We start from the raw sequence: 23,689 nt of genomic DNA on the forward strand, positions 1-23,689 counted from the left end.
TGCCAAGTATGACTCCAGCCAGTCAAAATTTTATACCTTGGTTTCCATTCACTCAAGAACTCCTTGATACTAAGTTGAAAACATGAATGTCAAGAGCAGTAACTCTCACCTCACTTATTGGAGATTCTGTTCTTCTGTCTATTTGTCCTTGCAATTTGTGAATTATTTATTCATCTGCTTTTGGTGCATAAAAGCCGAAGCTCTTGCACAAAAACTTTTGGACCTCAGTAATGAAAAATTCAATTGATCCAGCATCCATGCATTATGAATGGAAGAAATAAAAGATTTCCACTATCGTTATTGTGAAAGGTTCTTCCTAATATTACTAAAAAGACTAGCATTAATTTTATGGATAATAACAAATACAGATGAAATTCTACAATACATGACAGAAGTTGGTCAGTAGGTATCTGTGGAGGAGAAAACAGTTATCTTTCAGTTCTATGATCTATGGAACAAGTCGTAAAATGTAATCAGATTTTAAGAAAAGTCAAGGAAAAGCAGAAGGGAGGAAAGAATACAAGTGTAGATCTGTGTTGGGTGGCAGTCACATATCAAATACTGCATCCATGTTAATTTTAAGAACTGTTACCTCAATTCGCCGCTTGGCTTCAGCATATATTCGTTCTTCTTTAGTCCTGCCATCATCTGAATCAGACTCAGGTTCAGAATCGGAGCTAATTTCTTTGGTCAGTTTTGGTTTTGCATTCTTTATTATATCAGATTCTTTCCCCACTTTCTGTGATGCTGTCCTAGTTTCATCAAAACTCCTTTCTTCATCTTCAACCTCACTCTCCTCACTTGCACCATCATCCTCACTCTCTTCGTCCTCTGCATCATCCTCGTCATTTTCCTCTTCATTGTCCCCCACTTCAGCATCTTCTTTTACTTCAATGTGAATAGTTTTCACTTCTAATGAAAGATATTTTCAAATTTGTATTAACCAAGGAAACCACTTAACTTTAAAAAATACAACACAGAGATGGCTATCAGTGGAGAAATTAAAAATCTGAAATTACTGAAACACCTGGGTGAATGAAAAAAACAAATTGCTGGAGGAGCACAGTGGGTCAGGCTGCACCTCTGGAGAGAACAGACTAATGGAATTTTGGATCAGCACCCTTCTTCAGACTTGGAAAGCTGGAAGAGAGATGAAGGTGGACGAAAACCTGTTAACCTTTGCCCCACCCCACCTTTTCTTTTACAGCTATCTCAGCCCAACTCCATCAGACTGAAGAAACGTCCTAACCTGAAATGTCATCTGTCCCTTCAAAGATGCTGCAATGACCCATTGAATTCCTCCAATGTTCTGTTTCTGCTCATGATTCCTGCATCTGCAGTTTTTTGTGTCTCCATTTGGATTAAATATATGTTTTATGTTTTCTTTAGGAGAAAGGTTAACAGATAGCTAAAGATATAATTGAAACTCAAATACACTTGTGGGGTAGGTAGAACTGAAGTGTATACACACCTTTTTCCTGTTCATGATCACTTGCCATTGCTTCCCAATCATCAAGATCAGCATCGTCACTTTTAATTTCAGGTACTTTGAAAAAATATTTCAAATGTTGAATATTTATTACATGTCGATCATATTAAGCTGCAATAAGTAGGATTTTGCATAACAGAACTAAAATGTTATGATTTTCCCTTTAGGTAATATCTATTATCTTTAATCATTTGGACAACTTAACACCTTTATAACCATTCTAAGTATGCAGGTAATTATGTACACTATTTTCCATTAACAGAAATGGAAGAGCATTACTTGTGCTTAAGCTATGCATCAAATTAAGTTTCTTGTTAAACCTAAGGGATCGCAATTTAATCCTGTTATTTCATACCTCCATTATCACAAATTCTCAAAATATTTGGGGAAAAAGAACTAGCAGGTGAATAGGGGGTAATATTTCCCACTACATCTCATATTGAGTTGTGCACTAGAATACACTATTTGAAAAGATAGGGGATTCAAATTCAAATGGAAAATATGCATATGACTGAAGGCTTATTTACATTTTTGGGGGCGAGGGTGGGGGCTCAATAGAACTAAATCAGATGGGTCTGTCAAAGAATCGACACATTAACAATGGGATCAATAGCCCTTTTTCTGTACTCTTAAAATTTTATGAGTCATTCCTACTACACCAATCCTCACTAATTGAACATTGAATGGGTCACTCAGGATTTTAGTCTGCATTTTAAAATGAAGTTGATGAAAAAATTGTTTTTAAGTTCACTGAAAAACCATGCAGCAGAGTACTGTGAATTTTTATTTAAAGACATGGCATTGCAAGTAGATATTTCTGTTTGAATAATCCAGAGCTATAAAAAAGGTGAATTTAAAAAAAACTCATATGCTGCACAAAATGCTGTAGTAACTCAGCGGGGCAGGCAGCATCTCTGGAGAGAAGGAATGGGTGATGTTTCAGGTCGAGACTCTTCAGCCTGAAGAAGAGTCTTGACCCGAAATGTCACCTATTCCTTTTCTCCAGAGATGCTGCCTGTCCCACTGAGTTACTCCAGCATTTTGTGTCTATCTTCAGTTTAAACCAGCATCTGCAGTTCCTTCCAACTCGTATGTTAGATGTATCAGTTGGATTAAATAACCTGTCATATCGCATGCAATTCAGTTGAACTATTCAAACTCATCTTTGCTTGATTCAGTGTTAATTTGGTCCAATAAAGATATATTGAAGAAATGTACAGGCAAAATACGAGACATTTCTACTCTAATCATTTGTACTTCACTTCAGTACAAGTAGTTATGAAGCAATACGAGTCAACCGCGATAGAAACAAGGCACTCATGAATTCAACATGACATCCACGGCAGAATTAAAGTTCAAGGATCTGTGGCACTCTGCATAAAAGTCACAACGAAAATTACTAACTTGTTATAACTTCTGGAGCTATTTCGGGTGCCTCAGTCACCTCTGGCTCTTCAACTTCAAGTACTGGGGTTGGACTGGCCATCTCAGCTTCTGTAATAAGATGAAGTATTACATTCTAGCATTTTGTAGGATCAAGGAAGTAGAGCATTTGTCATAACTCATCACGCTTGAACTTCTATGTAAGAAAGATAAAGCAAAGGCTATTCCACTCTTGAGAACATTTTGTTTTAATCATTTGAATTTCTTATTAACATGGAGAATTACTTTATACTTCCATTACAACAACAAACTTCTACACAGGTAGCAAAACTATGTTCTCAAAAAAATCATTTTTGACTACCTGATTCAATAACATTATAATCCTCTATTCCCAACACTACTTAGATGCTTTGTGTAAATTAAGAAAAAAACCAATACAAAATTCAATTGTAGCTAACTAAATCTCTACATCTAGAAAGAAACACAATGTCAGTCATTTGATTTCAAGTAACAATGAAAATACTAAGAGGTGAATTAAAATTTTAACAAACAGCTGAATATCATATCAAAAATAAAGGCAAGAGATAAACAGCTCTGCACTATTGCTGCAGTGTATTCAAATATCATAAAGTTCATTAACTTAGCTAAATAGTACGTTAACAAATTTAGGATGTTTCACATAACTAAACACATCACAAACCTTTAGTTTCCCCTTCTTTGCTTTCCTCTTTGTTTTCATCTTTGTTCTCCTGCTGCTTTTTCTTTTTCCTTGTATCATACACTGGTCGTTTCTTTGGCATTGAATCTTTGGATGGCACTTCCACACCTACAAAGACAAGACAAAAATTTGAAATACAAGAATTATCACAGCTCACTTTTTTCTCTGCTTATGCCAATCACATTGACGCCAGGTTTTTCTATAATCCACAGCCATAGGCATTCTTCATTTAAGGAGGATACATTTTTGGAGGAATCAGGGGAAATAGTCCATCAGGAAGCAAGGTATTTGTCAAAATCCTCTACTTAGCATAATTTGGCAATTATAGGCGAGTACAATTAAATTTCTCCATTCAGTGAAATGCTCCAATCCACTCACCTTTGAGGGCTTCCCTCGCCACTAGTTCATTTTTCAGAAAAATTGATAAATTCATGTAAAATAATAATAATAATAATTTTATTTGCCATATGTAGGTTGGCACAAGGTCAACGGTACAATGAAATGTATTTGACAAGACAACGGGTCACCTCAGCAGTAATATTCCAAGGATAAATAAGATAAAAATGACATTAGTAAGGTAAAAAGACAATATTAATATAATCAACATATATGATGTGAAATGTGTTTGAGTTCAGAAGCCTGAGGAATCACAGAGGGGGGGGGGGGCAGCAAGAGAGGATGTTGCAGAACTCTCATCGGAGAGAGGAGACATACCTTGAGGAGATTTCACAGTGGAGCAGACAAAATGTGTAAGAAGGAACTGTAGATGCTGGTTTAAACCGAAGATAGACACAAAAAGCTGGAGTAACAAAAAGCTAAAGTTAAGGGCTAATGGAATCAATATGGGGAGAAAGCAGGAATGGGGTATTGATTTTGGATAATCAGCCATAATCATATTGAATGGCCGAATGGCCTACTCCTGCACCTATTTTCTATGTTTGTAGAGATATGCAAGAGCACGCAATAGGTATCTATCCAGGATGTAAGCACAGCTTCTCTAATCTTCCTTGCTATGTGAGAAAACTGTTATTCAACATCAATCTCATGATTCTTCTCAGCTTTGCTGATGTTTCACAAATTCCACTAGTTCTACAGGCCATTGTACAGCTTTGGACGACTGGTCATTCTTAATACTGTGCAATTTCCATCTGAGTTAGGTAGTAATGAATGGGCTAGGCTCCCTGGTATCAGCAACAGGTGTACTGTTTTACCAGATGTACCAAAACCTTTTGTGTTTCTTATCTTCATATCCACAGGATGGATCCCTTGCTGATGCTGATACAACAGGTGCCTTATTATTACTTGATATATTTAAATGTAAGCTTTTCCTACTTTATGCATACCTTGAGCGCGAAGTAGTTCAAGTGTGGCCTCAGCTCTTGCTTTGGCATCTTTCTGGGATTTTGTCAATAGCTTGCCCTCCTTCTTTAAACGGTCTCGCCTTTCTTTTTCTTTTTGCTTCTTTTTTTCTCTTCGCTCTTGTTCTAATTTCTCCTGAAAGTTCAAATATGTTGATATATTTAGCAAAATCTTCACAGGCAACCTCATTATTCTAGTAGAATGCAAATACACAATGGAAATAACAAGAGATTTTTCATCTCAGATACACACAAAATGAATCCAAACACAAACTAATTCTGCAAGATTCAACCAAAACTATTCAAACAACTTTCTTACCTCAAAAAGACTATTAACAAACCTGGAGTAGACACAAAATGCTGGAGTAACTCAGCAGGACAGGCAGCATCTCTGAGAGAAGGATTGGGTGACTTTTCGGGTCGAGACCTTTCTTCAGATTGAAGAAAGGTCTCGACCCGAAATGGCACCCATTCCTTCTCTCCAGAGATGCTGCCTGTCCCGCTGAGTTACTCCAGCATTTTGTGTCTACCTTCGATTTAAACCAGCATCTGCAGTTCTTTCCTACACATTAACAAACCTGTATGAATAGGTCATATTCTTACTGGACAATCGTTTAGCAAAATGTATTTTGGGCAGTGAAAATAATTTAAATATTTTACTGGTATAAACCTGCAGACCTCCCAATTGATTTTATAAATTCAGAATTTTGATGTCCAAAATTCAGAATTTTACATCAAAATTCATAATATGACACGTAATGCAATTTTACGTGCATTAATATGTTCGCGTTACGCTACATTCACGTGTGAAAAACGACTATTATTTCCAACAGTCTATAGTTCTTGGACTACATGTACAATGTCAGGCCTATCATGAGTATATTCTACTGTTATAGAATACTGTTAAAGAAATACTTTTTACAACAAAGAAAATTTTGTATTGTTTTATTTTGTCTATTTTGCTTTTTCCTTACACATCCCAATTCTCTTGGTATTGAATAAAAGAACAATGGTCATAAATTATGACTTAGTTATGAAGAAAGATTTTCATTTTTAAAACTGCACATACCTAATTTAATTGAAGACATACTTGCTCCAGTGGTCTTCAACAGCAAATCACAACGGTCCATGTCCCCCCCCAACCCTACTCCACCGAACCTTACCCCCGCTCTCCCCACCCACCTCACCCCCTACTCCCCCCCACCCCTCCCCACTCCCCCTACTCCCCCCTACCCCTCCACCCCTTTCCCCCAAAATTAACTCCCCCAACCCTCCTCCCCACCCCTCCTCCCCACTACCCTCCCAGCCCCGCACTCCCCCTCCCTTCCTCCGAGCCCCACTCCCTCCTCCCACTCCACTACCCCACTGCCCCCCTCCCCCGCACCTTAACCCCCTCCCCCACATCCCCTCTCATCATCAACGGACCTCACGATCCGCAGCGAGGCGAGGTCAGCGGCGAGGCGAGGGGAGGCCAGCGGCGAGAGGCGAGGCGAGGGGAGGCCAGCGGCGAGAGGCGAGGTGAGGCCGGGCCAGCGGCGAGGTGAGGCTAGCTGCGAGGCCGGGCCAGCGGCGAGGCGAGACCAGCAGCGAGGTGAGACCAGCGGCGAGGCGAGGCGTGACTAACGGCAAGGCCGGGCCAGCGGCTGGGCGAGGCCAGGCTAGCGGCGAGGCTCGGCTCGTACAGAGGCTCGGCTCGGCTCGTACAGAGGCGAGGCCGGGCCAGCGGCGGGGCGAGGCCAGGCTAACGGCGAGGCTCGTACAGCAGCGAGGCTCGTACAGCGGCGAGGCTCGTACAGCGGCGAGGCGAGACCAGCAGCGGGGCGAGGCGAGAACAGCGACGAGGCCGGGCCAGCGGCAGGGCGGGGCGGGGCGTGTACAGCGGCAAGGCCGGGTCAGTGGCGTGCCGAGGGGCGGTGCGAGCGGCGAGGCATGCGGAAAAATGTGAGGCGAAATCGGAATGTTGGAAATGAAATAAGAAAGCGGGTTGGGAGGTCTGCTTCTGAATACACCAACAAGAATTTTGTTATTTGAATGCAACTGTCTTGTTCAGCATTTCCCCAATATTCATTCCTCCACCCTACAACACCTTTCTGCAAAGAAACGGAATAACAGTGGATCAGGCAGCATCTCTGGAGAACATGGATAGGTGCCATTTCAGATCTGGACCTTCAGACTGAAAAAGGGTCTACATTCAAAACATCACACATCTGTGTTCTGCAGAGATGCTGCCTGACCCATTGAGTTACTCCAGTACCATGTCTTTTTTTTGTAAACTAGCACCTGCAGTTCCTTGTCTCCAATACCTTTTTATAGCCAGGTTACGTTAATCCAATAATAAAAATATTGCGGATGCTGAAAACATGAAATAAAAGCCAAAATGCGAGAAATACTCGGCAGGGCAGGCAGCTTGAGGGAGTCTCAATTGACAAAGAAAGGATTGGATTCCCCTGATCACACCTACCACCCCACCAGCACCACATTCCACAGATCATCTGTCTTTTCCAACACCTTCAGTCTGATGTCAGCACAGGTCAAATCTTGCCCTGGCAGCATTGCGAAGGGACTAATACCCAGATGACGCTCTGCTTCAGTCACCAATAGCCACTCCCTTCTTATGCCAATTTACTGTGCAACCACAGCAAAGTTAACAGCTGGCCTTTAGCCTTGCCATCCAGGCCCCAAGCACTCTTCCCTGGTGAAACACCAATTTCCTTATACTTCTTTCGATTTGGTGAGTCTTTAGTGCTCACAACATGATGGCCTCTACATTAGGTGAACCAAATGCAGATTGGATTTCCGCATTGCAGGATACCCTTTGTTCATTAGCAAGGGTGAACACCAGACTTGCAGGGTTTTTTTTAAATTTCACACTCCCCACTCTGACTTCGGTGTTTAGTTTCCTCCATTTTTCTAACAGTCCAACGCAAACGTAAAGAATGTGATGAATTGGAGAAACGGAGAATTGCACATTTCCCCGGTGTGGGACAAATAAAGGAATATATATTGTACTGGTCCTATGCTGGTACACATTACAATATTCTGAACGTGGGATTCATCAATTTTGAGTAATCAGCCATCCCAATGATGTTTCATACATTTCCAACATTCATATCTTTTTTGTCCTCTTTCCTCATAATTTCAAATTTCATTTGTCTCCTGTTTATACCTTCCCTCAACACATTTTGTCATTCATCACCCTTTACCGCCTCGTCATTTGTGTCATGCAATGCCTTCTCCCCACCATCAAAAAACTACTCCTTTATTCTCTTCAAACCTCCCAATTTCAATGGAACTTAAAACATTGTGTTTTTAATTTTTCCTAGTTCTGATGAATGGTCATTATCTGTTTCTCTTGCACAGATGCTGCCTAACTTGTTGAGTGCTGTACATCTAACATTTTTCTAATTTCAGATTATATTCACTCAGTTGACCTGCATGCACATTGTCCATTTGATCAATTCAAAGTATTTTCTACATAAATTATTTACTTATATGCCAATTAATATTTGCATATAGCAGAGGCCAGTATGTCATACTTCAAAAGGAACCCTACCCTCAGTATCAAGTCAAGTCAAATTTATTTGTCACATACACATATACGATGTGCAGTGAAATGAAAGTGGCAATGCCTGCGGATTGTGCACAAAAAATAATTACAGTTACAGCATATAAATAAAGTTAATAAGTTACTATAGTGTAGACAAAAATGTAGTCTCTGGGGTTATAAAAGTTGACAGTCCTGATGACCTGTGGGAAGAAACTCCGTCTCATCCTCTCCGTTTTTACAGCATGACAGCGGAGGCGTTCGCCTGATCGTAGCATCTGGAACAGTCCGTTACTGGGGTGGTAGGGGTCCCTCATGATCTTGCTTGCTCTGGATCTGCACCTCCTAATGTATAGGTCCTGCAGGGGGACGAGTGTAGTTCCCATGGTGCGTTCTGCCGAACGCACTACTCTCTGCAGGGCCATCCTGTCCTGGACAGAGCTGTTCCCAAACCAGACTGTAATGTTGCCGGACAGGATGCTCTCTACAGCCCCAGAGTAGAAGCAATGAAGGATTCTCAGAGACACTCTGAATTTCCTCAGTTGTCTAAGGTGGTAAAGGCGCTGCTTTGCCTTACCCACCAGTGCGGCGAAGTGCGTTGCCCACGTCAGATCCTCTGTGATGCGGACTCCCAAGTATATCTCTTCGGTATCACCTTTTAAACTAGTAAACAATGGAGGATAACACTTGGTTCAACTCCGATGTCAGCACATACCATGTCTGGCCCCTTCAGAATTTTGAGACAAATCTTGTGACCAAAGCCTACTGCCCAGAACTGCATATTATGTCCTGTTGCCCATACATTCCAGATCCAGATATAAAAAGTCCTGATAATATCCAGATTTGACTGTACAAATGTTAATTAACACCATCACCAGGTAATGAGTTAGAAAACAGTTCAAATTTGCCCTTTTCACCTTCAAATGGCACCATCATCTTTGAATCCATCATGGATGTCTGACCAAGGATGAACTGACTTAGTATCAGAGTCACCAAGGCTAAAACAGCTGGACAGAGGCTGGGCACGTCCACTTGTTGGTGAATCTCTACTGTACGGGCTCCAGTGCAATCATATCCCTCCCAAAGTCTGTCAAACAGAATCACATACAGTACTCCCACTGTGACCTATGATTATGGCCCAGTAATGAAGACATGTGCCTTGTAGGTCTTCTTAACCTCCTACCTACCTACCAGTGATGCTGCCTTCAGGGATCCTTGGACCATTCAGCAAGGTCCTTCTCTTCCACAGTACATCCTAGGATCCTACTGTTCATCATATATCCTAGCCTTCGTAGTCCTCCCAAAGGGCATTTCTCTACCGAACTTATTAACTCATCAAATATTGTTCTGAGGCCAAAGACGATCCCGCTCACAATGGACAACACCAATGTTTTCTATTATCCACAAACATACTAATCATACCTCCTACATTCATATCTAGATAATTTATAACAATAAATATTATTCAGCACAAGGAAATAGCATTACATGCAATTTCCCCAATTAAAAAAACTGCCCAAATATATCAATTGGCCATTTACTACACTGAGCAAAATTGGAGTCACATCTAATTAACTACCAATTAGCTGAGTGCAAAGAAGTATATTTAAAAAACAAAATGCAATCTATAAATACAAGTTAGTACACGAACTGTGTTAACATATGATGAACGTTTGACAGCACTGGGCCTGTACTCAGTGGAGTTTAGACGAATGAGTGGAACCTCATTGAAACATACAGAATAGTGAAAGGCTTGGATGGGGAGAGGATGTTTCTACTAGTGGGAGAGTCTAGGACTAGAGGTCATAGCCTCAGAATTAAAGGACATTCTTTTTAGGAAGGAGAATAGGAGAAATTTCTTCAGTCAGACGGTGGTGAATCAGTGGAATTTGTTGCCACAGAAGGCTGTGGAGGCCAAGTCAGTGGATATTTTTAAGGGATTGATAAGATTCTTGATTAGTACGTGTGTCAGGGGTTATGGGGAGAAGGCAGGAGAATGGGGTTCGGAGAGAGAGATAGATCAGCCACGATTGAATGATGAAGTAGACTTGATGGGTCGAATTACCTTATTCTGCTCCTATCACTTATGACCTTATAAAGTGCTGCAGTAACTCAGCAGGTCACACAGCATCTCTGGAGAACATATATAGGTACTGTCCCAGGTTGGGACCCTTCTTCAGTCTGAAGGGCCTCGACCTGAAGTGACTCCTATCCATGTTCTCCAGAGATGCTGTCCGACCCACTGAGTTTCTCCAGTCCTGTGTGCCCTTCCTTGTAAACCGGCATCTGTTTCTACTCTCTATAATTGCAAATTGTTGTTACTAAAGTTTGTGCCCACTGCTTATATTTAATTTGACAATGAATTTAATCCATTTACTTTTCATAAAAAGGCTATGTAGTTGCGTTAAATTTAAAAGAACGTACTTGTTCCAAACGTTTGGCTTCCATTTCTTCCAACCGTTGTAAATGTTCTTCCTCCTCTCTTTTTTGTCTTTCTTCCTCTTCTTTTAACCTTGCAAGTGCTTCTTGCATTGCTTTCACTGTAGCTTTACTGGGACCTGCTTTTTTCTTCTCTTTTTCATCCTTTTCTTTCTTTTTCTTTTTGTCTTTTTTCTTTTTCTCCCCATCATTTTCTTCACCTGCAAATTATACACAATGGTCACCATCTGAACAGCTCACAATCCTCCATGACATTTACATGGGAATCTGCAGGCGATCGTGTACCCGTCAGCTGCCCTCATCTTTAATATAGATGGAAGTTTGGAAGTTGCAATCTACACAAATAACTCATATATTTTGTACATTTGTATGCACTGCAGTCACTGTGCGCCATTTGAGGAGGGAATAAATGTTGTAGTTGTGAGGTGATCGTCAAACAGGTTGCTTTGTCCTTGGAGTCATAAAGCAAGTTAACAGGCCCTCTTGCCCACCTTGTCCATGCTGACCAAGATGCCCCATCTAAACTAGTCCACTTTCCCAACATTTGGGACACATGCCTCTAAACGTTTCCTATCCATGTACCAGTCCAAAGATCTTTTAAATGTTACCATTGTACCTGCCAACCTATTCTGGCAACCTATTTCATATACCTCTGTGTGAAAAAATTGTCCCTGATATCCCTATTAAATCTTTCCCCACTCACCTTAAAGTCCTTGGATTCTTGACTCACTTATCATAAATAAAAGACTGCATTCACCTTATCAAGCCTCCTGTTTCCTTATATCTCCCTATAGCGCAGGCCCTCGAGCCCAGGCAACATCATTGTAAATCTCCTCTGTGTTCTTTCTAAGTTAATGACATCCGTCCTACAGCAGGGTTGTAGGGTGGCCTGCTGAACATAATAATCAAAGCGCAACCTCACCAACGTCTTATATAACTGCAACATTATGTCCCAACTTCTATACTCAATACACTGACTAATTAATAATTAAATGATCAGAAAAGGATCAGCTAAAAAGAAAGGATTTTCACTCAGAAAAATCAGCATGCAAATTCATTATAGGTGGCAGTTCAAAACCAAGATGGAAAATTTTGACCTCTAATAGTTTTCAATGTTAGAATGAAGGTCAAGAAATTAAAGAAGCATGCAACTCAGATAATGCAATAATTCTTGTTGTCAGAAATATTGAACAAACCAAAGTAGAAGAAACTCGGAAGTCCAGGTGAGCACCTGAGTGCCCCCTAGATTAATACGAGGACCAGTATGTAAACAGTTTCTTTTGAATGCAACATTGTGTAAAAACGCATTCGAAAATATAACGGCTTTAAAGTTGTCTTAAAGACAAATAATGCTAATTATGAAAGACTCAGAAGGTGATTAGGACGTGAACAAATGTGATTGTAAACGTGATTGTAAACAGTTAAAGAAATAATGTAAAATTTATATTTAATAAACATTCCTTTGTGGAATTAGCAACTCCACTGTAAAAATGGTACAATTATGGTTAAGCAGTATTAGAGTCAAATAACCTTACCTTAATTTGGCAATATTAACAGCGAGGATCCAAAGATTAATAAAGTTTGATAGGAAATTGATAGAATGAGAAAATTAACAAATGTATAGAAATTAATTGAAGAATTTTAACAAATAGTATAAAAATATCAATAAAGGCGTCCCTTAGAAATAAGGGATACTGTGATAGAGATAGAAATGGTAGAAATATGTTAAGCAAATATTTTTAATGCTCTTATTGTTAGAAAACACAAAGAGCATGCTGAAAATAGAAGGGAAATCAAGATTCCGATCAGAATAAGGAACTAAAAGATACAGAGCAATGACTGACATGTAGAAGCCTTAAATCTTATCATCTATATTTTAACACATGCTTTGCACTGACTCTCTTCATTCTTCCATTTGAAATGCATTACCACATACTTTAACACATTGAATTATTTGCTAAACATCTATCCATTGCATTAACATATTTTCTTAATATTTACCAAAGGTCAAGTTTATCATCATTGACAAACTTCAAAACTATACCACTGCAGTTTCTGGCAACTTAATTCATATAACAGGGTATAGAAGAGGTAGAGTGCAACCATACAATAACTCTTCTCTGTATTGCTGTGATTATAGGAGAGGAAAACAAAATAATTTGTCATCCACCATCATGTTACATTAGACTTCTTTGTACTGTTGACTTGCTTCAATGACAATAGATTCTTATGCCCCTTTAACCGGACTAATATTTCTTTGCTTGGTTTTATCTTTTTTTTAAAAAACAGATTGTATTGGAATGATTTTCTTTGTTGAAGTCATTTTACGATTTGCTAATAAACAAGGGTGAAAAAGAATGATTGGAGTTATTGATATAAAAAGGGAATAGGTAGTGAGGTGACACCACGCAGGTTATCTTCTCATAACCTCAGATTCATCTACCTTCCTTTCAAAATCACGTTATTGAATTGAATTGAATTGTTCATTCTGGATTTTATTTCTCCACAGATACTATAGACAATAGGTGCAGGAGGCCATTCGGCCCTTCGAGCCAGCACCACCATTCAATGTGTTCATGGCTGATCATTCTCAATCAGTACCCCGTTCCTGCCTTCTCCCCATACCCCCTGACTCCTCTATCCTTAAGAGCTCTATCCAGCTCTCTCTTGAATGCATTCAGAGAATTGGCCTCCACTGCCTTCTGAGGCAGAGAATTCCACAGATTCACAACTCTCTGACTGAAAAAGTTTTTCCTCATCTCAGTTCTAAATAGCCTACCCCTTATTCTTAAACTGTGGCCCCTTGTTCTGGATTCCCCCAACATTGGGAACATGTTTCCTGCCTCTAACGTGTCCAACCCCTTAATAATCTTATACGTTTCAATAAGATCTCCTCTCATCCTTCTCAATTCCAGTGTATACAAGCCTAGTAGCTCCAGTCTGTCAGCATATGATAGTCCCGCCATTCCGGGAATTAACCTAGTAAACCTACGCTGCACGCCCTCAATAGCAAGAATATCCTTCCTCAAATTTGGATACCGAAACTGCACATAGTACTCCAGGTGCGGTCTCACTAGGGCCCTGTACAACTGCAGAAGGACCTCTTTGCTCCTATACTCAACTCCTCTTGTTATGAAGGCCAACATTCCATTGGCTTTCTTCACTGCCTGCTGTACCTGCATGCTTCCTTTCAGATACTCCCAGCATATGTTCAGAATTTCCAAGATTTTTTTTAACATTTTAGCTTTCCAGCAACTATACAATTTAACTTTTGATATTCATTTACACGTCAACTATGTTTAAAAAAGTTACCTTCAACAGCTCCAGTGTCTTCAATTCCTTTAACTTCAGTAATTGGAGTGATTGTTGTTGTTTCAGATTCTTTTTTAGAAGTAAGTTCACCTGCATCTTTTTGGACTTTAGCTTCCAGCTCGGTTTCCTTTTTCTGTCGGTCAATATCATCCTTTTCTTTCTGCTTTCGAAGTTTAGCTTTTTCCTCCTCACGCTTCTTACGTTCTCTTTCTTTCTTTTCTGCTTTTTTTTGAGCAGCTGTTTTTAGTTTAAATGTGGAATCTCCCGCATCTTCCTCATCACTTTCACCTTTCTTGATTTGACTTTTTTGATTTTTGTTTTCCTTCTTGTTTTGAGGAAACTCTTCAGGTTCTTCATCGCTGTCATCGAGTGAATCTTCTTGATTCTTTTCAACTTCCTCACTTTCTGAAATTTCCCCCTTTTGCAGAAGTCTCTGGTTCTTCCTAGAAGTCTGTTCAGCTAATTCATTGTCGTCTGATTCGTCAGATTTCTGCTTCTGACCTCTGGCTTTTGGTAATCCCATCTCTTCATGTTCTACTTCATCATCATCAAAACTAGATTTTTGGCTTTTCAAAGGCTTTTTCTTCTTTTCTTTTTTATTTACTGGTTCAGGTTCATTATCGTTTTCTTCCTTCTGTTAAAATAAAAGATGTTTGAATGAAATCAATACAAAAATTACCATTCCAGATAGGAAGTTAAAAAATACACTTGGCATTATCTGACATAACTCATTTGATCAAACTGCTGGGGAGAGGGGCATAGGCACAATGCTGGCAAGCATTCGCTTTACAATCAAGTTGTGGTTGAAATATTATTTGGTGTAAAATTAATCTTATTACTTTACCAAGATGTAGTTTGCAAATCAAATGCTTTAAAGAAAAAAGAAAAATATTAATGTTTTAAACCAAACTCAACTGGGGGGGGAGAACAATTTTGAGGCAACACTAAGATAATTAAAGCCCCATTTATAACTGAAAATCAAAAATAAAACTAAATGTGCCGGAAATGCAAAATAATAAAAGCAGGAAACATTCGGCAGATTAGACTTCAGGATAGATTAACAGGGTTCACCTTTCAAATCAAATATCCTTTGTCACAAGTGGTAAAGAGCAGAATTTTTTTTTTTAAGGAGTAGGTAGAATGGGATGGGTGATGAAGGATGTATGAGGCATAGGGATATCCAATTGAGCAAGGCCAGGTCTGTCACACAGATAAGTAGCAGTTATGCAGTTGTGTGGAAATGTGTATACAAAATGTAGCTAGTCGGCTCTTAAAAGCATGATGCATTTCAGAACAAATTACACATCAAGGTTTTGTATGTGCTCCTCTGAAATTATGAATCTGTAGTAAAAAGCAAATGTGATTTACCTTGATCCCCCTTTTATCCCCACCACAGCTGCATATTTTCAGACTACAGGGTGATCTCCTATGGTAGTCTTCCAATTTGGTAGAAGGTGACCTTCATGATGGAAATGGGTAAATATATGGCAAAGAAAAGTTTGCATGGCCATGGAGAAAGGGCAGAGAGTTCACAACTAATGAGTTGCTCTTGTAGACAGTTGGGGCAGACACAATGGGCTGAATAGCCTCTATCTGTGCTACAACCATCCTATGACTCAATGATTCCAAGTTGTTCTCTGCTCACAGGGCCTGTACAACATGCTCCTCATAGATTAGTTATTCTGAAAGATAAACAAGCCGTGAAAATAAAATGCTTATTTTGGGTCACAATTCAAGATAGGGGATGGGATCAGTGCTAACCAGGCACCTTCAACTGCCTTCAAGTTCCCGGTGAAATGTTACAGTTCCTGTGATGTAATCACATCGTGTTACTAGGCAGAGGTCGCTGGTATTTTATCCCAGCAACAATGAAAGAATGGCAATGTATTTCCAAAATCTAAATCTGGTGCACCTTGGAGAGCAACGTGAAGATGGAAGAACTCCCAAATGCTTGCTGCCATGTCAAGAGGTCAGTAGGGTTCAAAAGTTTGATAGTTGTAATTGAAGGTTTGGCAGGCCACTGGTGTTCCAGACAACTACAAACATGGTGCACCGGTTGTGGTAATAAAGTAGTTATTTTGCTCTGGATAGTTTTAAAACTTTGACCTCCTTACAGAACTGGAAATTGGCAAACTTCATGGTAGACATTTCATTTTTTTGTGTGTCATTTTCCAAAACAAAATTAAGTGAAGTTTAGTCACACATATTTTTATAGCAATTCTGTATTCTGAAAAACTGGAAATATCCACATCAGAGAACTAAACATTTACTTTTGCTGAAGATTTGGCTGCATCTTTATGATCCTTTTTCCCATGGCTCTCTAGCGACATATCTTCAAGTTCCTTCAGAATATCATCTTCCCTGGAATTTGAAAAGATAAAGGAAAACCAAGTTTTTTCTATTAATGTGAAATCAATCTCAAATAATACTAAATACAAAAGAAAACACAAATTAATATTTACTCAAATTCTTTCTTTTTCTTCTTCTTGCCTCCAGCCTTGGGTTTAGGTGCTCCTGCTCCCTCAATCTCTGCTGCTAAAGCATCTATGTCAATGTCATCTTTGGCACTGAGAATAAAAGGATACAAATTTAAAATGTTGATATAGTTCTTGGCACTAAACCTCAGGAAACATACAATGACAGTACACGAGTACAACACAGGCTACACAGGGCTGAAGCAAGAAAAGCAGAACTATTCCTACTGCTTAAGGTTATATTCAAAGTTTTTTTTAATTACAAAGGATTTCGAAAAAGCAAATAGGGAAATACATTTGCTTTTGGGCAAGCAGCATTGCTAGAGTCAACTATTTAAAACCCTCCAAATGAGGGAGGAGGTTTAAAAAATTCTACCCCAAGTAAAGTCAAAGAGTTATACAGCATGGAAACAGGCCCTTCGGCTCAACTTGCCCATGCTGGTCAAGATGCCCCATCTACACTAGTCCCATCAGTCTGTGTTTAGCTCATATTCCTCTCAATGTTTCCTATCCAAAGTCCAAATGCCTTTAAAATGTCATATCACTTGACTCATTCTATGTAGCCACCACCCGAAGTGATATGCAGACTCCTGTATCATGATTAACATTTTGCTCCATCAAAGAAACACTGACTGAATCACTTCCTTCTCCAATGTAATATTTTGTATAGTAAATTATTTCACTATTTGAGAGCACTGCTTTATCATTAATACGGCACTATGCTCAACTTTGCAACTTTAATTACTGGGAAGAAAAGGAATATTGAAATGTGAGTAGGTCAGTCACACAACCCTGTCTATGGCCTCAGAGCTCATCCTTTTTTTTAACAATATATCCTTCTTTTATTCTATAATGCTGAACATATTATCAAATGAAAATCTTTCAAATTCGAGAAATAGACTTAGTCTCCACAGTATTTTGGTAAAGTTGTGAGTGCTTTTATGGCCTTTTATTCCCAGTTTACTCCGTGTGGTCTACCAATGTTTTGTACAACTGTAACACGACGTCCCACTATTTGACTCAATGCCACAGGCAAAGACAACCATATGAAACATTTTCTTCACACTCTTTCTACTCGTGTTGCCATTTTCAGGTAACTATGTACTCGTACCCCCAGGTCTCTCTGCTCACTTACACTCCCCAATACCATGTGATTCCCTGTACATGTCCTGTCCTGGTTTAACACTTGTCAGAGTTAAATTCTATCTGCCACTCTCCTGTCCACTTTCCCAGTTGATCCAGATTCTCAAACAACCCCTTCACAGTCCACTATACCACGAATTCTGGTGTCATCTGATAACTTTTGAAGAGCTCATCAAGAGGATTGATGAGGGCACGGTAGTGGACATTGTCAAAGGCCTTGATGGTCCATAAAGACAAAGTCCCACATGGTAGTTAGTCTGGAAGGTCAGAGCACATGGAATCCAAGGTCAGCTAGGCAATTAGATTCAAAATTAGCTTGAACGAGTCAAAGGATTGTTTTTCTGATAGGAGGGTTGTGACCGGTGACATGCCGCAGGGTCTCACTGTTAACATTGTCAGTAAATTTACAGATGACACCAAAAATGGTGGTATAATGGGCAGGTGAGAAAGGATATCTAAGTTTACCACAGGATCTAGATCAGTTGGGAAGATGGGTCAAAGATTGGCAAATGCAAGTTAGCTCTGACAAGTGTGAGGCATTGCACTTTGGTATGTCAAACCAGAGCAGAACTTGCATAATAAAAGGTAGAGCCCTGAAGAACTTTGCCAATCAAAGAGATCTTGATTCAGGTGCATGATTCCCTAAAAGTGTTGAGTCAGATGGACAGTATGGTGAAGAAACCATCTGGCATGCTTTCCTTTTTTTGGAAAGACTAGACCAAGTGGACCCGTTGGGCCCAAACCTCTCCTGCATTGGTGCAGCACCCTCTCCTCCTCCACTCCCCCCTCCCCTTTCCTCCCCCCTCCCCTTTCCTCCCCCCTCCTCTCCCCTCCCCCCTTCTTCCACCCCCCCTCCTCTCCCTCCACCCCCTCCCCTCCCCCCACTCCATCCCCTCAACCCCCCCTCCCTCCCTCCACCCCTTCCCCTCCCCCCACTCTATCCCCCTCAACCCCCACTCCCTCCCTTCCCCTCCCCCCCACTCTATCCCCCTCAACCCTCCCTAGGAGATGGATTTAAACTTTAAAATGTGAATAACTTTAAATATATAACACCAATTTCAATGAAACTTCTTCCATTAGTACCAAAGGGACGACAGTGAGTAAGGTGGGCCTAAAATTGTTGAGCTATCGTGTACTGTTTTGGCTGTGGTTCAGGAACAAACAAACAAACAAGAGTTTTAGTATACAGATATTGAGTACAAAAGTTGGCACATTATAATGCAGCTGTATACATTGTTAGTGAGAGCATGCTTGGAACACTGTGTGCAGTTCTGGTCGTCCAGCTACAGGAAACATACTACCCTTACATTGGAAAGGGTGCAGATAAGATTCAGCAGGATGTTACCTGGGCCTGCAGGTTTGAGTTTTAGGGAGAGGTTGGAAAGGTTGGAACCTTTTACTTTGGAGCATAGGAGGCTGAGGGATGATCTTATTGAAGTGCATAACTAGTTACTGACTGGTTGCATCACATCCTGGTTCGGTAACTCGAACTCCAAGGAAGGAAGAAGGTTGCAGACATTAGTGGACATTGCCTGGTCAACAAGGGTATTCACCGGTCCACAATCAAAGGGATCTACAAGAATATTAAAGACCCACATCACTCTGGCCATGTTCATATCTCGCAGCTACCATCGGGAAGAAGGTACAGATGCCTGAAAATCTTTACTTCGATGTTCAAGAACAGTTTGTTCCCATTAACCTTCACATTCTTGACCTACCCTGTATAACTAACTACAATCATACCTCAGTACCAAACTACTATGGACTTTGTACTAAAAATAGATTTTGGCTTGGACTATTTTTGTCTGGTTTGCCATGATAATTTATTGTATATATTTTTGTGTTCCTGTGTTTAATGTGCCTGTAAAGCTGCAGCAAATATGATTATCAGTGTTCCAGTCCTTGTGACATTTAAACATACTTAACTCTCTGAACTTTTGAGATTACTACAGTGATCTTTTGATATCACTACAGGGGTCCTACTCTCTTCCTAACTACTATTTTGTTCTTAATATATCTCAAGAATCTTTTAGGATTCCCTGTTACCTTATCTGCCAGGGATATCTCTTTTGGCCTTTCTAATTTCCTTCTTTGTATGCCTTCATTTCTTATATTTTTTTAATCCATTTATGGGACAGAAGCCGTTTTGGCATGTAGTACCCATCCCCAAAGTTCAAAAATTGAAAACCTTGGTAGATAATTTCAGATGGCAGATCAACCCGCCATATTACATACAGTAAGGTTATTGTCACATCCAGGCCAAAATGAATGACAAATTTCAATCCAAAAAGGATTTTTACAACAATTTGAACAGTATTGTAGCCCATCATTACTGAACGGTGATTTACTCCAACTTATTTGTTAAGCAAATTTAGGTTCCCCAGCTGCAACAGTGGGATCTTGAATCGTGATTTTTGATCAACCTGTCCAAGCTGCCGGCTTATCAATCTATGAATTTAACATAATTCTATTAATATAAAAGTTAGTAAGTTATCTTGCAGCTTTTTAAGAAAAGTTTAAAATTATGGGAAGCACAGATGGGGTAGTCAGCCAGTCTATTTTCTAGGATGGAAATATGTCAAACACCACTAAAGGAGATTTGAAAGGCAAGTTTTGTTTTTACACAGAGTAGTATTTGCCTGGAATGTGCTGTCCCAAGGAGGTGGAGAAACCAGATACAATAGCACTGTTTTAGAGGCATTTAAACAGACAGAATAGAGGGATATAGATCATGTGCAGGCACATAAGATTAATTAAATTGGAATCATGATCAGTGCAGACATGGTAGACGGAGGAGACTGTTCCTGTGCTGTACTGTTCTGTATTAACTTTAATTTTGAGCAAGTTGTTGCATATTTCTGCTAATGTTCTTGGATTTAGCAAATGAGAATTTGAGAACATCACTACTTCATTGCTGATATTTGCTCCATAAATCAGATTTAAAATAAAACGCAGGAGACCATTCAAGACCATGCTAACCAAATACAGAGCAATTTAGTTTCCCCTCACTTCCTTCCTTTCATTCATTCATTCCAACTGCTTCCTCAACTGTTTGCCCTGGAATTTTAAATTGTGTTGTGTTTCTCCCATCCCACTCTTTCAGGCAGAGCTGCACATGATTCTCATTCACCTTAAAAAATACTTTTGCTTCAACATCCATCTAATCCTTCCACTAATTATTCAATTCAGTTTAGTTTATTCTGAGGTAGTGAAAAGCTTTTATTGAATGCTAACCAGTCAGCAGAAAGACAAAACATGATTACAATCGAGCCCTTTACAGTGTAAAGATACGTGATAAGGGAATAACGTTTAGTGCAAGGTAAAGCCAGCAAAGTCCAATCAAGGATAGTCCGAGGGTCACCAATGAGGTAGATAGTAGTTCAGCACTGCTCTCTAGTATGATTCAGTTGCCTGGTAACAGCTGGGAAGAAACTGTCCCCGAATCTGGAGGGAGGGGGCAGGGTGCAACTCGTCCTTGATTATGCTGCTGCCTTACCGAGGCAGCGTGAGGTATAAGTGGAGTCAATAGAAGGGAGGTTGGTTTGTGAGATGGTTTGGGCTGCATCCACAATTCACTGCAGTTTCTTGCGGTCTTGGATGAAGCTGTTCCCAAATCAAGCGGTGATGCATCTTGATAAAATGCTTTTTTATGTATGCTTCCTATTTACTGACCTCAGCAAAGGTGAAATAAGTCCTTTATGATTATAGTACCCGAGTCTCTCAATTTGAAACATCTCAATCAAATATCCCTTCAGCCTCCTATTCCAAAAGATACATAGCCTAATCTTACTGCAATTCTCTGGCCCCGACATTCCGCATTAATGGCAACCAGAAGCAAAAGCAATACAAGAGAGATGGCCAGACTCATGTTTTACATAATTCTAGCATGATCTCCTCCTGCTCTTGTACTCCATGCCTAGTCCAATAAATACATGTTTCTTGCCTGCCTTCTCAACCACTATTTGTCCTGTCACCTTCAATGACCCAAAGACATGCACTCTCTGATTTGGGATCCTAATATTTATCATGTATTCTCTTGGCTAGTTTGTCCTTCCTATAACATTACCTAAAAATCTCTGCGTTGAATGTACACTTGCCACTTTTATGCATAGCTAACCAGTCAAGCAGTATATCCTTTATCCCAGAATTTCTGTCCTTATTGCCAGAATTGGACCATCAGCACATATTTTAACAATAGTGCCAAAATACTAGTCAAAATCATTTACATATTCACCCAGAGGATGGCTAATCTTTGGAATTCTCTGGGTAGGAAAAAACTGCAGATGCTGGTTTAAATCAAAGGTAGACACAAAATGCTGGAGTAACTCAGCGGGACAGGCAGCATCTCTGGAGAGAAGGAATGGGTGACGTTTCACTGAAGACGAGTCTCAACCCGAAACGTCACCCATTCCTTCTCTCCAGAGATGCTGCCTGTCCCGCTGAGTGACTCCAACATTTTGTGTCTACCTTTAGAATTCTCTACATGAAGTTCTGTGGAGGATCACTGAGTATATTTAAAACAGATCAATAGCTCTTCAGATAGAGGGAGCTAAAAAACAAAATACAAGCAATGACCTAGCACAAGCAGCCAATTCCTACTTGTATTCCCTGGGCTCCGTTTAACACAAAAAACTAGGAAATCTAGGTATTGAGCCCAATGAAATTCCAGTCACAAAAATGGTTTTGACTCCTGACAAATTTTAACTTTGACATTGGGCTGTTTAAAAAAATAATTTTCCCTTGGATCTTTTGCACTTTTAATTTCATAATTGATTTTGTCAGACACATTAACATCAAATGCACTATCTTCATTGCCACTCCTTGTTGGCACCTCAAAAAACTGTATTTAATCAGAAACAATCATCCCTTATGAAATCTTTCATTAACCAGAGGTTTACGTTCACTTCAGAGCTTCCAAACCATGGGTGGTAAAATTTAAATGGGGGAGTATTTGCAGAACTTATTTCCGTGGCAGCTGGTTAACAGGAATTTTCATCTTAAAAAGCTGTGATGCAGATTGCTTTAACAATGTGGCACCAAAAGAGAGTACAAAAGTAATATTTAATGGTGTGGTTTGTGACCTTTGATTAGGATCGATGGCGGGGGGAGGAGAGTGAGAGTATATACAGTGCCCTCCATAATGTTTGGGACAAAGACCCATCATTTATTTATTTTTCTCTTTACTCCACAATTTGAAATTTGTAATAGAAAAAAATCACATGTGGTTAAAGTGCACATTGTCAGATTTTAATAAAGGCCATTTATATACATTTTGGGCTCACCTTGTAGAAATTACAGCAGTGTTCATACATAGTCCCCCCATTTCAGGGCACCATAATGTTTGGGACACAGCAATGTCATGTAAATGAAAGTAGTCACATTTAGTATTTTGTTGCATATCCTTTGCCTGCAATGACTGCTTGAAGTCTGCGATTCATGGAGATCACCAGTTGCTGGGTGTCTTCTCTGGTGATGCTCTGTCAGGCCTGTATTGAAGCCATCTTTAGCTCAAGCAGCCATTTTGGGGGCTAATCGCCTTAGTTTTCTCTTCAGCATATAAAAGGCATGTTCAATTGGGTTCAGATCGTGTGATTGACTTGGCCACTCAAGAATTGGCCATTTTTTAGCTTTGAAAAACTCCTTTGATGCTTTAGCAGTATGTTTGGGATCATTGTCTTGCTGTAGAATGAACCACCGGCCAATGAGTTTTGAGGCATTTGTTTAAATGTAAGCAGATAGGATAGAAAACATAGAAAATAGGTGCAGGAGTAGGCCATTCGGCCTTTCGAGCCTGCACCAGATGTGTCTATACACCAGAATTCATTATGC

General features: G+C 39.9%; 1 protein-coding gene across 1 annotated transcript in view; it reads right to left on the reverse strand.

Annotated features, from left to right (window-relative positions):
• The window catches only part of eif5b (eukaryotic translation initiation factor 5B), a 65,717-nt gene that overhangs the window by 40,441 nt on the left and 1,587 nt on the right, over positions 1-23,689 (reverse strand). The window contains exons 2-10 of the mRNA XM_078402610.1: positions 16,706-16,810; positions 16,514-16,604; positions 14,244-14,877; positions 10,917-11,131; positions 4,934-5,084; positions 3,573-3,698; positions 2,894-2,983; positions 1,472-1,546; positions 593-912 (exon numbers count right to left, since the gene is read on the reverse strand). Of these exons, the coding sequence (XP_078258736.1) occupies positions 593-912; positions 1,472-1,546; positions 2,894-2,983; positions 3,573-3,698; positions 4,934-5,084; positions 10,917-11,131; positions 14,244-14,877; positions 16,514-16,604; positions 16,706-16,810 (1,807 nt within the window). The remainder of the gene's footprint in view (positions 1-592; positions 913-1,471; positions 1,547-2,893; positions 2,984-3,572; positions 3,699-4,933; positions 5,085-10,916; positions 11,132-14,243; positions 14,878-16,513; positions 16,605-16,705; positions 16,811-23,689) is intronic.

This window comes from Rhinoraja longicauda, chromosome 7 (genome assembly GCF_053455715.1).
Source record: "Rhinoraja longicauda isolate Sanriku21f chromosome 7, sRhiLon1.1, whole genome shotgun sequence".
Lineage (NCBI taxonomy): Eukaryota > Metazoa > Chordata > Chondrichthyes > Rajiformes > Arhynchobatidae > Rhinoraja > Rhinoraja longicauda.